Below are 12802 nucleotides of genomic sequence, written 5' to 3' on the forward strand. Positions count from 1 at the left end.
TACTGCTTATAGTCTAGAATGCCAAAGCTGAAAAGAACTTAAACACATCACTTTATAGATGAAGAAACTGAAGCCCTAGGCCAAGGGTCGGCAAACTTTTCTTTAAGTGGCCAAATGGTAAACAGTTTACCTTTTGCAGGTCCTATGGACTCTGCTGTGACTACAACTCTGTCACTGTAGCACAAAAGCAGCCACAGACAGTACATAAACAAGTGAGTGTGGTTATGTTCTGATAAAACTTTATTTATGAACATTAAAATTTGAGTTTTACATTTCTTTTCACATGCTACAAAAATACTATTCCTCTTTTGTTTTTTCCCCCCAACCATTAAAAAATATAAACACCATTCTTAGCAGGCTACACAAAACAGGTGGTAGCTGGGATTTTGCCCTCGGGCCAGTTTGCTGACACCTGTCCTAGGCCACTCTCACACCCTCCTGGTGTGACGCAGACCCTGCCATTCGATACCTTGTTTATTTCTCTTTGCTTTACCCACATCACAGACCCAGATTCTCTTCACCATAACATGTACAGCCAAGGAGCATTATCAACGTCTCTAAATTTTAAGAATAGTATTAAGGTCTGTCAGAAGCATGCCAGGCCACAAATGAACATTGATATGATGCCACATTGCACATTAAATAGAAACAATCAAGAGAAAAATATGACAAATTTGAGAAACTCACTGATTTTGAAAAATAGGCTTTATTTTAACCAGTGGTATAGTCTGACATCCTATATGGCATACCTGATTACAGCCAAGTTCATGAATACAAATAAAATAGCAGTTTCCCTCATTCTCTCCTTTGTTTTCTGTTCAGAGAAATCAGGAGATGGAGCATTATGCCCAGAAACCAAAGAGCTCTTCTGAGAGCCCCAGCTTAGAGTCCAGGCTCCTGGAGCACGCAGCCTCCTAACACGTATGTGGTCACATGTGCAAAGGCCTTTATTAAAAAATAGTCAGAGCAGTATTTCTATAGGAAATCACACTAGCATTTACAACCAAACATAGCTGATAAAATTCTTCTTGCCGTGGATGGAGAGGATTTGAAGTGCATATAAAGAAGATGAGGCCTTTATGTTCACTTTCCTTGAAAGAGGGGAGAATCCCTGGTGAGGTGGGATCACCACCAGCCTGCCTCCTTCCTTCTTGCTCCAGTTGATTCAGGGGTCCCACCCTGGCCTTCTGGAGTGCATGCATCACTGCACCGATAGAGAAATGGAAACACATTGGCCCAGACACATGATTCTGTCACACAGCCAACACTGGAAGTGGCTTTACACTTTCTTATTACACAAAAGACTTATATGTGGGCCCTCGTAGCACAAAATGCCTAAAATTCAGAAAATTATGAAAACGACTCTTTTCCACCCCTGAGGATATTTCATCTTTACAAAGTTGAAAATACAAAATATTAAAATAATTTGCCCTTTCTCCCCATCAAAAGGAATCACATTCTCAAAGGATTCCTACGCTATATAAAATGCTGAAACAAAACTTATTTCTCCCCAAACCAAGACCCGAAAGTCAATGTTAAGCTGCCAAGAAGACCCTTTCCATAGAGGAGTGGGAAAGACACCTTGTTACTATTTTTTTTTTAAACCACATTTAGAGAAAGATAGCAAAAAGGAATTTCTGGCCTCATGATGTTTATTTTTCACTTTTATTTTCAGCATTTCTTGGCATTGGTTAGTGGGAGAGAAGAGAACAACTTGTTTTCCAAAGTTTGGGATATTCTTGGGGAAAGCCCTGATCTTTCCCATGTTAGCTCCCCCAAAATAGTTTGTGAAAGATGGCAAGAATGAAAACGCTATATATCCATCTGTTCCATTTTTTCACGGTTTTCACATCAAAAGCACCTGGAGTATCAATTGTGTTCAACACAAAGTAGCACTGGGGGCTGAAGAGAGGATGATGTCACTTGGCCATAACCTCAGCTGACGTGACACAGGATCTGAACTATCCAAGAAGTCTCCACGGGCAAACTTGCCTGGCACCAGGGCCACCCGAAGAGAACAGGACAAGCAGCTGTGCATGCTCAAATAGCAAGACGTGCAGAACACATCCCCACTCTGCTAGAAATAAAGAGCACACAGGAAGTATACTGACAGCAAGAGCCTGGTTCTGACTACTGGGGCCAATACTCATGAAACTTCCACACTGAAGGTGAGGGGTAAGCAGAGAAATGGCAACACCACCTGGAGGTGAAGGGAGAGGGAGAGAGAAGGGGAGAAGGAGAGATGCACACATACGCATGCGCACACATGCACACGCGGCTGCTTCTGAAGGCTGCCTGGCCACTTCCGGCCCACAGCAGCCAGCCGGCAGCCCTGTCTACCTGCCCGGCTCAGAACTTCGGCAGCGGCAGTCTTTTAACTAGCTACACTTTCTGCTCTCCTTTTAAGGCACAAACATATTTACAGTTTCAAATTCGCCTGTCAAGTTCTGAGAACCATACTAAGCAAGTTAACAGAGGCCAGTTGGTCCGTTTTGGCTGTGCGCATCGCTGAGACGGCTTCAGGTCTGCAGCAACCAGAAAGGGTGAGCCTCCTCCCCGCGCCACTGTGGCATGTGGTCAAGTCTACCGTCAAGGTAGGGCCACAGGAGAAGCCAAAGTGGCAAAAGCACGACTGCGATGGGGATGTTTAATATTTTTTTACTTTGCATTTAACATTTTCCTAACAAGATGGCAGTTCTTGTCTGCCCGAGCTGACTCTCAGAATGCAGAACAAGTGGAGGCTGCCAAGGGGCATCCGCAATTCCACATAAAGTCACTGTGATCACAGTTCGCTCATATTATTCTCTCACCTTCCCACAAAGACAGATACATACATGTACACACACTCACACACACACACCCCTTCCACCATGGAGGAAATCTTCGCAACAAGAGGCACTTGAATGATATTTGGAGAGTTCCCATGAAAAGGCCTTCCCCTCACAGTGAAGTGGGATCGACAGAACAGAAACCAGGTGTTCAGGACTCCATCTCTTCTTGGTCGAGGGGTGGCGGCACAAAGCTGATGACTTCATCGTAGGTCAGGCCTAGAAATTGGGAAGGAAAAGTAGGATGCAAGAGCTTAGACGATTCTCTTTGCTGGCAAGTACTCTGACTTCTAAGCTCAAGAACCTTCCCGCCGGTCCAGGATAGTGCTATGATGGGCTACTTCAAATAACTGCCTCATTGTTTGTATGTGATATCCTAATGGAACATATGACTACACAAAAGGTCAAGGATACACACAAAAAACATTGTTTCTCATTTCTTTCTTTGCTGAGTACCTCCTCTTTAAAGCCCTCTGGAGAAGGTGCTCAAAAATGACAGAGCACTCTCGCCTCCCAATTTCAGCACATAGTCTTTTGGGACTTGACCAGAGTTCTGGACTTGTGTTTTACGCAAAGAATATGATGAGACTGGACATAGGAGACACGGGTTCCATTCCTGGCTGTGTCCCCAGCTAGGTGTAAGGCAACACATAAGATACAAACTTTCTTTGCCCTGGTTCTATCGATTGTAAAACTGTAAAAATACCCTAATTCCCTACTTATCTCAGAGAGATGTTGTAAATGCAAAGACTCTGAGAACCTCAAAGCTCTATGCATATTTGTGAGGGGCTGTGCATTAAATCAGACCAGGCATAAGCATCTCAAATGCCCAGAAAGTGTATAATATACAACAGATAATATCATCAGAGGAACATACTCATTCTGCATTAGAGACCACAACTATAAGCTTTAGCAAGTTACAACCATTGAGTTTTTATTTTTCCCACAGCTCTTGGTTAGTGGTTCACCTAGGCAAGATATTAAAACCTAAGTTCTCAAAATAGATGTTAAATGACCTCAGGACTTACTTTTCCACTCATCTATGAGAAGGTCCCTGCTTTCAAAGGACTGATCATAAGGGTCGGCCACTGGCTCATCATCAGGGTCATGGTACTGAGCAAAGTAGGCATGTGCAAGGGCTTGGGCTGCTGTAATTCTCTTATCTGAGTCCAATACAAGCATCTTCTCCAGCAAGTCGACAGCTATTGGTATTACAGAGCCAAAGGGAAGAAGGAGAGTTTTTTTAACATGTTGCAAAAATTAAGCCTTATCAAGAAAACACAGTTTTGACCCTTCATACCCAAAGAATTCTCCTCCAAAATATCTACTCTAGGATATGCTATTTTTTCTCCTTTACATGTATGTGTGTACATATATTTTAAGAATACATTACTAAAAAATAATTTCAAAAGTAACTGGGATTCTATTTGAACCAGCTTTTATGGAATATCAATGTCAAACTGCTAGCAGTATAGTCAAACTGTATTACAATGAAAGCTTACAGAGAAAGTAATCTAGAAGGGATATGTAGGGTTGGTTTTCGCTCTGGGTATTTTTGTCCCCCTTCACTGATTATTTACTAACATAAGGCAAATAAGTATTCAACAAACAGGTCTCTAAATAATGAGCAAATTCAGGGTTCTGCATAGGGATGAGGGTAAGACATAGTATTTGTTTTTTTTTTTGTTGTTGTTTTTGAGACAGAGTCTCACTTTGTTGCCCAGGCTAGAGTGAGTGCCGTGGCGTCAGCCTAGCTCACAGCAACCTCAAACTCCTGGGCTCAAGCAATCCTCCTGCCTCAGCCTCCCGAGTAGTTGCAACTACAGGCATGTGCCACCATGCCCGGCCAGTTTTTTCTATATATATTAGTTGGCCAATTAATTTCTATTTATAGTAGAGACGGGGTCTTGCTCAGGCTGGTTTTGAACTCCTGACCTCGAGCAATCTGCCCGCCTCGGCCTCCCAGGGTGCTAGGATTACAGGTGTGAGCCACCGCGCCCGGCCAAGATATAGTATTTGGAAGAAAGGAATTTTTAAATTTTTTACTATGAAAAATTTCAAATATATAGAAACAGAAAAGTAAAAACTATACTAAAGTGAACACCCATGTGCTCACCATGCAGATTCAACATTTTATATTTCTTTATATGTATTTTTTTCTGAATCATTTTAAAATAATAGACATGACACTTTACCCCCCAAATTATTTCAGCACAAAGACATCTTCCTACATAATCATAATACTGTTACCATATCTGATAAATAATTTCCAAATATCACCTAAAATACAGTTCATGTTAAAATTTCTCCAATTATTCCAAAGTTGTCTTTTAGAACTGGTTTGTTCAAATCAGGATTCAATTGTGGGCCATGCATTGCATTTAATTGGGTTTCTTTTGTCTCTTTTAACCTAGCATAACCTCTAACCCCTATTTTTTCCTGGTTTTGACCTGAAAAGACCCTCTAGTTGTCTTGAGAATACCTATCATTAGGAATCTGTCTGGCGCTTCTTTGTGCTATTACGTATCTGCACCCTTGCTTTTCTTCCATCATCTGTACTTCCCAAAAAACAGAAGTTAGATCTAAAACTTTTGTAAGAATCAGGTTAAACATTTTTGGCAAAAATATTTCATAGGTAATGCTGTGTGCTTGTTAGTGCATTAAGGCCATTTGTTCCACTATTAATGATGCTAAATTTGATCACTGGGCTATTTCCCCTTTGCCCTAAGCCAGTTATCTGTGGGATATTTTGGCACCAAGTGAATATCAGTTCCTCTCACTTATGGCTTTTCACATCCATTGATTTTCTTTCCCAAAAGCAATGATTTCATTACAGGTTATAAAACGGTGATTTTTTTCTAATTCTGTCTGTCAAATGAGGATGTTTTGAGTTTCAGCATGGTGAAGTTTGGAAAGTTTGCCATGAACTGTGTGCGCCATGACCACAGTTACCACTGAGGGGAAATGGAAAGGCATCTGAGACTTTGCAAATTCTTTCTTAAATGTGGAGGGGTGGGGAGCGAGTAGTGAAGATGACAGCTTCCAGAAGAGAGCTGCTGTGTACACTGGAGGCTGTAATAAACTCCTGTTCTGCAGCCTGAATTTCAAAGCGATCCACAGGAGAAATACAGTTTTCAGGGGGACACAGAAACAAAATGAATATTCATGTGTCAATTCAAGTTCATAAGTTTACACTTCCAAGCAGTGGTCCCTGACATTTTTGGTAGCAGGAACCGGACTCATGGAAGACAATTTTTCCATTGACAGGGTTTGGAAAGGGTTTTCCATGGACAGGGGTTGGGTGGAGTGTGGGTACAGGAAAGAAAGTTGGAGCTCAGGTGGCGATGTGAGCAATGGGGAGCAGCCATAAATACAGACGAAGCTTCCCTTGCTTGCCCGCTGCTCACCTCCTGCTGTGAGGCCCAGTTCCTAAGTTTCATGGAAGACAATTTTCCCACAGGATGGGGTTGGGTGTGGGGCACAGTTCAGGCTGTGATGCGCTGCCAGGTTCCTAGCAGGTCACAGACTGGTGCCAGGCCACCGTCCAGGGGTTGAGGTCTGCAGCTCTAAAGTACAGTATTGGGAGAGCTGCCTGAATACATATTCCTCTGATCTCTTCTTAGAAAACAAAATCTTATCAGCTCTTGGTTTTATAATAGAACATGGATTATATTGGCCTTTGCCACCCCTAGGGTAAAAAGTGCCATGTCCTTATAACCAATAACTTGATGAGGAATAAGGTCAGGGACAAGAAAAATATTCCTTGAAGATCTTGGCCGATATAAATATATACAGTAACAAAAGGGTAATTTTAGTTTTAATTCATGTTTTGGGAATAGCAGTGAAGCAAAGTTAGTGACTGACAAAACAGAGCTGTTAATATTTATATTGCTGGTGCGCTCCTGCTCAGCTAGTGTGCTGTTAGCCTAAGAAGCACCGTGCTGAACATCAGATGGACCAAAGCCTCCATTCGATGCATCAGCGGTCTCTATTGCTAAGTGGTATCTAGTTTTTTAGAATGTTTAGAATGTTTATATGTCAGGATTCCAGAGAATGGAGACACCTATCAGGAAGTATGCAGCCTAAATAAGCTGCTGGGACACACACATCTCCCCTCCCCCAAGAAAAATGAATTAACAAGTCTTTGTGTCAGGGAGTCAAACACTGCCATGTCTAAAAATTAGTGCTGGTAAGATGAAGAAGACTCAGAACAGAATGACAGACAAGAAAGCTACCAGCTTTTCCCAACATATTTTCCCAACATCCTGTAATACTTAAGGTTCAAAGAGAGCTTCTCACAGATCCTGGAACTAGATAATACAACTGAAATAAATCATAGAAAGCCAATGAGAGCATGCGAGGGAAGACACGAACCCAAACCAATACGAGTAGAATCCTACACACCCCTGATGAGTTTGTGGATTCATCCTTGGACATGAGAGTGACCCAGCTGAGATCTGACATGAGCTCATCCATAACTGCCCAATACTCAAAGAGCACGAGCATCTCCGCTATTGTAAGAATTGGCACACGGCAACACCAAAACTCCTCTCCATAGCACTATGGATCAAGTACTTAAAAAGGCAAAACCACCCAGCCTTCACTCAGCTTCTGAAGAGGTCATCATGGCTGTCAGCCCTCAAAAGGAAAGAAACTAAACCTGAGGCATAGATGCTGGGACTCGTAAGCAGAGATGACCCACACAGATTAAAAGAAATGCAGTGAGATTTTAAAACACACTACCATAATACAGTCTTCAAAAAAGTGAGGAGGCTGATTATACTAGTTATCATAGCATCACTCCCTTCTTGACTGCAGGGAGGTCCTGGTCTGCACCTTCCATGCCTGCTGTTCAATGGTACCGTCCACTGCACCCTCCTCGAGTCAGGGAATTAGAGTCCCAGGCAAAGCAGCTTCAGGGCCATCTGAAGCACACATCAGCCCCCAGCTTGCAAGAATAAATAAAGCAACTTCTTTTTTAGTCAAGGCAATACATGTCCTCAGCTGCCACTGCCACTTCCCTTTGTCAAGGATCCTGAAGGTGATGGTGGCAGGAAGGAATATGGTGGCATTCCTTACAGTCTGAGGTGGCAAATTAGCTCCACAAAGTAGAGGATGGTTAAGTCTCTGAGAGGCAGAGGATGAACAGGGAGGGGAAAGGGGAAATGATGTGAGTGTGCAGGACTCGCTGGGCGGTTACGGGCCAAGCAGAGCACACTGCAGGGAGCTCCTGGGCATGTCCTCTAAACACCCCTCTGTCCTTCAGTTGTTTTTACCCTCAGCTTGGGACACCATACATCAGCTGCAGCTGTGAACAAGTCACGGGCTTTCTCGTGAACCTCTTTCTCCCTGCCACTCCAATCTTCCCTCCCGACAGTCTCTTACTCTCTCTCTCCTTTCTTCACTGGACCAGCCCACTTCCCCCATCAAATTTGTAATCATATAAATGTATAAGCATGTCATGTGATTTTTAAAAATCTGGCAACACAAGCACAGATAATAAATGCCATATTTATCATCTTCCAAGATTTAATTAATGATACCCTATTTGGCCGAAAAGAAAACCCTTCTTAAAATCTCTAATTTATGTTATAATCAATTCAATACTCAAGAGATGAGGATATGGTCAACTTACCCAAGGGATTGGCACCGATAAATACATTTGCAAAGTTCATCTTAGGCATCTGGGTCAAAGACTGAATATAGTTTCTTGCCTGTAAAAACAAGGGTTTTCAGAATGACTCTGTTCCATAACATTATTGCCCTCAAAGTGTTTTGGTCCTGTTAAGGAACAAGTGTTGACTGATAAAGTCCACTAAGTCCAAAGTTTATGCCTGTCTTTGATATTCATTAACAACTTCTCTTACTGCCATCTTAACTTCTTTATTTATGATTATCATCTTCATTTATTACTGCTATCTCTCACAGTTTATATATATATATATATATATATATATATATATATATATACACACACACACACATTTTTTTTGAGACAGAGTCTCAAAGGTAAAGTTGCCCCAGCTACAGTGCAGTGGCGTCAGCCTAGCTCACAGCAACCTCAATTCTTGGGCTCAAGCTATCCTCCTGCCTTGGCCTCCCCAGTAGCTGGGGCTACAGGTGTGAGCAATGCCAAGCTAGTTTTTCTATTTTCAGTAGAGACAGGGTCTCACTCTTGCTCAGGCTGGTCTCAAACTCCTGAGCTCAAGCGATCCTCCTGCCTTAGCCTCCAGAGTAGCTGGGACTACAGGCACACGCGATGGTGCCTGGCTAATTCTTTCCTATTTTTAGTTGCCTGGCTAATTTTTTTTAATTTTTTTTTTTTTTTTTTTTTTTAGTAAAGATGAGGTCTCACTCTTGCTCAGGCTGGTCTGAAACTCCTGACCTCAAGCGATCCTCCCGCCTCAGCCTCCCAGAGTGCTAGGGTTATAGGCGTGAGCCACCACGCCCAGCCTCTCACAGTTTAATTTCAAGTGAATGAGAATGCTTACCAATCAAGTTCTCCTTCATTAGCTTTCTGTTCATAGGATCAGAAGTTTAAAAACTGAGGTCAAGATGTCTAAGGCATGCCCTTTCTGAGACAGTCTTGCTAAACAGCTAAAAGTGGCAGAGGGGTGGTATTCCTGAAGAAAGGCTAGGACCAGCAGTCTTTTGATGGTGCCAACTTCAGTAGGTGCTCTTAGTAGATCAAGAGGATATCAATATTAAGCCTTGCTAACAAAGTAATATTGGCGACAAAAAAGTAAACATAAGCTTAACATATTATTCTAAGAGACTCAAACATGTTTTAAAAGTATTAAAAACAATCTAGTAAGAGTAATGAAAATGGTAGATTAAAAGTTACATGGCCTAGCCAGAAATCTTTTCCTTACCACTTATAAGTTACATCTATGTTAGGAAAGTCTCAAGGAGCATATCGATACTTCATCTATAAAATATTAGTATTAGATATTGATATTTGCCTTGCCTATGTCATATGGTTATTGTGATATTTAGGCAAGATAAAACTCATGATGGCATCTCAAACTAAAATTCTGACATACGCAACATTTATATTACCAGTATAGTTGTTACAAGTTTGGTCTCTGGAGTGGGACAGCCTTAAGCTTGAATCTTGACTCTGGGTAAGTTACTTATTATTCTGAATCCTTGGGTTCCTCATCTGCAAGTGTCTACCACACAGGGTTGGAGTCAAGATTAGAGATAACAAAGTTAAGTACTTTCTTAGCACAGTACTTGGTTACAAGTAAGTGCTCAATAAACATCTGCTATCACTGTTACCTTTAGAAAGGAAAGCGTGCTTTCCATCTTCACCACCTCCCTAGAATTCCTGTGTTAACACAGTTCAACAGTCAAGGCATGAATGTGTATTTGGGGATGTACGCATATACACACAAACAAGGTTATAAAAAGTTCTGGCTGCTAGGGCAACTTTACCTTCTTATTCATTGCATGTGGAGTGAGCAGGAGAGGTCTGCTTTGAAAAGCAGTTAAGAATCCTTCTGATTTAAAAAGAACGTTCTAGGAATTAAATATATGCATGGCTGTAATCCCTTTTAAAAGGATGAAGGGAAAACAGAGGTAAGAGAGAACTGCCTCATCCAGAACAGCCATCCCACCTTCAATAAAGATAAATAAAAAGACAGACTACCTGGATATTGCTGAAGTAGAAACAAAGCCACTGGGAAGGGCCCTTTGTGATGCCAACCTGGTTCCTCAAATAATTAAGGATACCTTAGAAAGAAGTGCCCCAATCACCTCTGAATGATAACACAAGAGTTACAGACTAAATAGTTAAGAACTGATCAAGGTGGCACCTAACTCTGCCCTAAGTGTTCATATTTATTTTATATTATTTGTGTATTTTCTTTTAAACACAGTACTTGAAAAAACACATAGCTGGGTATTTTATAGTTTTTTTAAATGAAGAATTCTCTTTTGGTCATTAAAGAAAACAAGAGAATAGGAAAGCATGCTAACGGACTTCAGCTAACCACACCTCTGATGAAGGTCACCGGAGGGTAGGATACCCTAGCTACAGGCATAGTTCCTAGAAAGAAAGAAACAGCTACATGAACACTAAATTCACAAAACCAAATATAAAAGTAACATTATTTCTATTTATAAGCCTATAAATTATATTCTCGATCTCGCAGGATTGGATGACGTTTTATCCCAAACGTCAACATCTTGCAATAGAACATGGCAGTCACTGTCTTAGGAGGCCTCAGGGCACATGCAAGCATTCAGTGGTATTAAAAACGGTATCGGTTATACAGTGGCAATAAAATGAGAATGCGGCCTTCTGATTTAGACATCCCTGTCCCGTCTATTCGTTCTCACCTCATGGCTTGGCATCCTGTTAATGAGATAAGCAGGGGGTGTCCCCGTCAGACGCATAATCTGCTGAAGCTGGTTAATATCTTAGATGCCTAGTCAAGGGCATTGTTAAACATACAGTGCAAAAAATAACTTTCAAGTCGAGTTTTTAAAAAGGTTAAAAACCCATCCCAAAACAAACAAAAAACCTTCTCCCCACCCCACCCAAGAGCCCAAGGTTGCATGAGAAAGTACACTTCTGTGTATGGCATGAGTTGTTAGGCAAGGAGCCAGTTACTGGTCACGCAGGTCAGAAAAATTGATTTTCTTTGGTTTTAGCATCATCTTTAACATTAAATATTTTAGGTTCCCTGGAAACAGACTGCCCCTTGATCCAGGATGCCAGCCAGAGAACTGTTTTCAAGTACTGATGGCTAAAACCTGTTTGCCTATGGGGTAAATATAGATGACTGAAAAATTCTGACTCAACTTTGAACAAAATAAAATATCCGATATATCCATTCAAGGAAGAGACTAGACTTCTGCAGCACAGGTTCTCCCATGGTACCACCCCTCCAAATTAAGACACAGGTGGGCAGGTGGGTTGATAAGCAATGCTCAACTTCGAAGACATTAGTAGTGGTACATTTAAAATACTTGCCATAAGCACAAACTGTTAAATGAAGAAAGAGAAGATGGGGAGAAAGTTAGAGGCTAATGGCAAAGGCAAAACAGAAGTCACAGGCTGCTGACAGTATTATGCATGCCATAATTTCTTCTTCTAGTCCCTTTAACAAGTAAATAGACTGAATTCACTTGACAAACAGCTGGGAGGATGTTTTTGAAACACTGCAATTACCTGACAAGGGCAAAACTATGAGGTTTTCCATATGTGCAAACATATATATAAGTTGTACTCCAAACTTCTTTTAACTGTCCGATCAATGTTAACACAATTCCCTCTCTTCTAAAATATTATGAGAACTGTTAGTTTATCACATGTACCTACGAAAAGCAGAAGTGATGGCATTTAAAAAATCCTCAACATAATTCACTAAACCCCTTTTCTGTTCCGTTTCTTGTTAACTATTAATTTCCTCCTTCAGTTGAAGCATCATTTTCAATAAGCACTGTGGCCAAGTAATTTCACTTCTTTGTGAGTTTGCTGAATATTTTTTTTACTTTAGCTCGTTTTCTCGACTGACCTTCCTAGTGGTCCGACTACTGAGCAGGAACCCGTGTAACGCACGCTGAAGGCTGGCCGCGGGGAGAGAGCCGGGCTGGCAGCTCCACAGCCTTTCGTGCTCCCCAAGCCAGCGAATCCAAAAGGTGGCATGAAGTTCTTTTAACATCCTCACAACAGAGTTTAGACTTATCTTTAACAAATCACGTAACAAATGGTACTGTGCACGCCAAGAGAAATGACAAAATGGGATCACCAAGTAAACCGCCAATAGCGGAATACCAGTGGAGTTTCAGAATGTTACGATTCTGCCGCCTCTCCCTCACCTTCTGTGAGTAATACCTGGCCTGCACGCTTTCTGTTTCTGTCTCCTTTAGTCAAATGTCCCCTTCCTGCCAGGAGGTTAGAGAGATGATATTTCTAGAAAAAAACGTGAATGAGCCAGGCTTTTGCTTTCTTAATATGATTTTTT

General features: G+C 41.5%; 1 protein-coding gene across 4 annotated transcripts in view; it reads right to left on the reverse strand.

Annotated features, from left to right (window-relative positions):
- Nucleotides 1–687: 687 nt before the first annotated feature.
- The window catches only part of MAPK14 (mitogen-activated protein kinase 14), a 74071-nt gene continuing 61956 nt past the window's right edge, over nucleotides 688–12802 (reverse strand). For 2 of the 4 annotated variants that reach the window (XM_012746809.2, XM_076003400.1), the window contains exons 9-12: nucleotides 11172–11251; nucleotides 8464–8542; nucleotides 3857–4030; nucleotides 688–3047 (exon numbers count right to left, since the gene is read on the reverse strand). In XM_012746809.2, coding sequence (XP_012602263.1) covers nucleotides 2980–3047; nucleotides 3857–4030; nucleotides 8464–8542; nucleotides 11172–11251 — 401 coding nt within the window. In that variant the 3' untranslated portion in view covers nucleotides 688–2979. The remainder of the gene's footprint in view (nucleotides 3048–3856; nucleotides 4031–8463; nucleotides 8543–11171; nucleotides 11252–12802) is intronic. The other 2 variants (XM_012746808.2, XM_012746810.3) reach the window with 1 other exon arrangement.

Source organism: Microcebus murinus, chromosome 5 (genome assembly GCF_040939455.1).
Source record: "Microcebus murinus isolate Inina chromosome 5, M.murinus_Inina_mat1.0, whole genome shotgun sequence".
NCBI lineage: Eukaryota > Metazoa > Chordata > Mammalia > Primates > Cheirogaleidae > Microcebus > Microcebus murinus.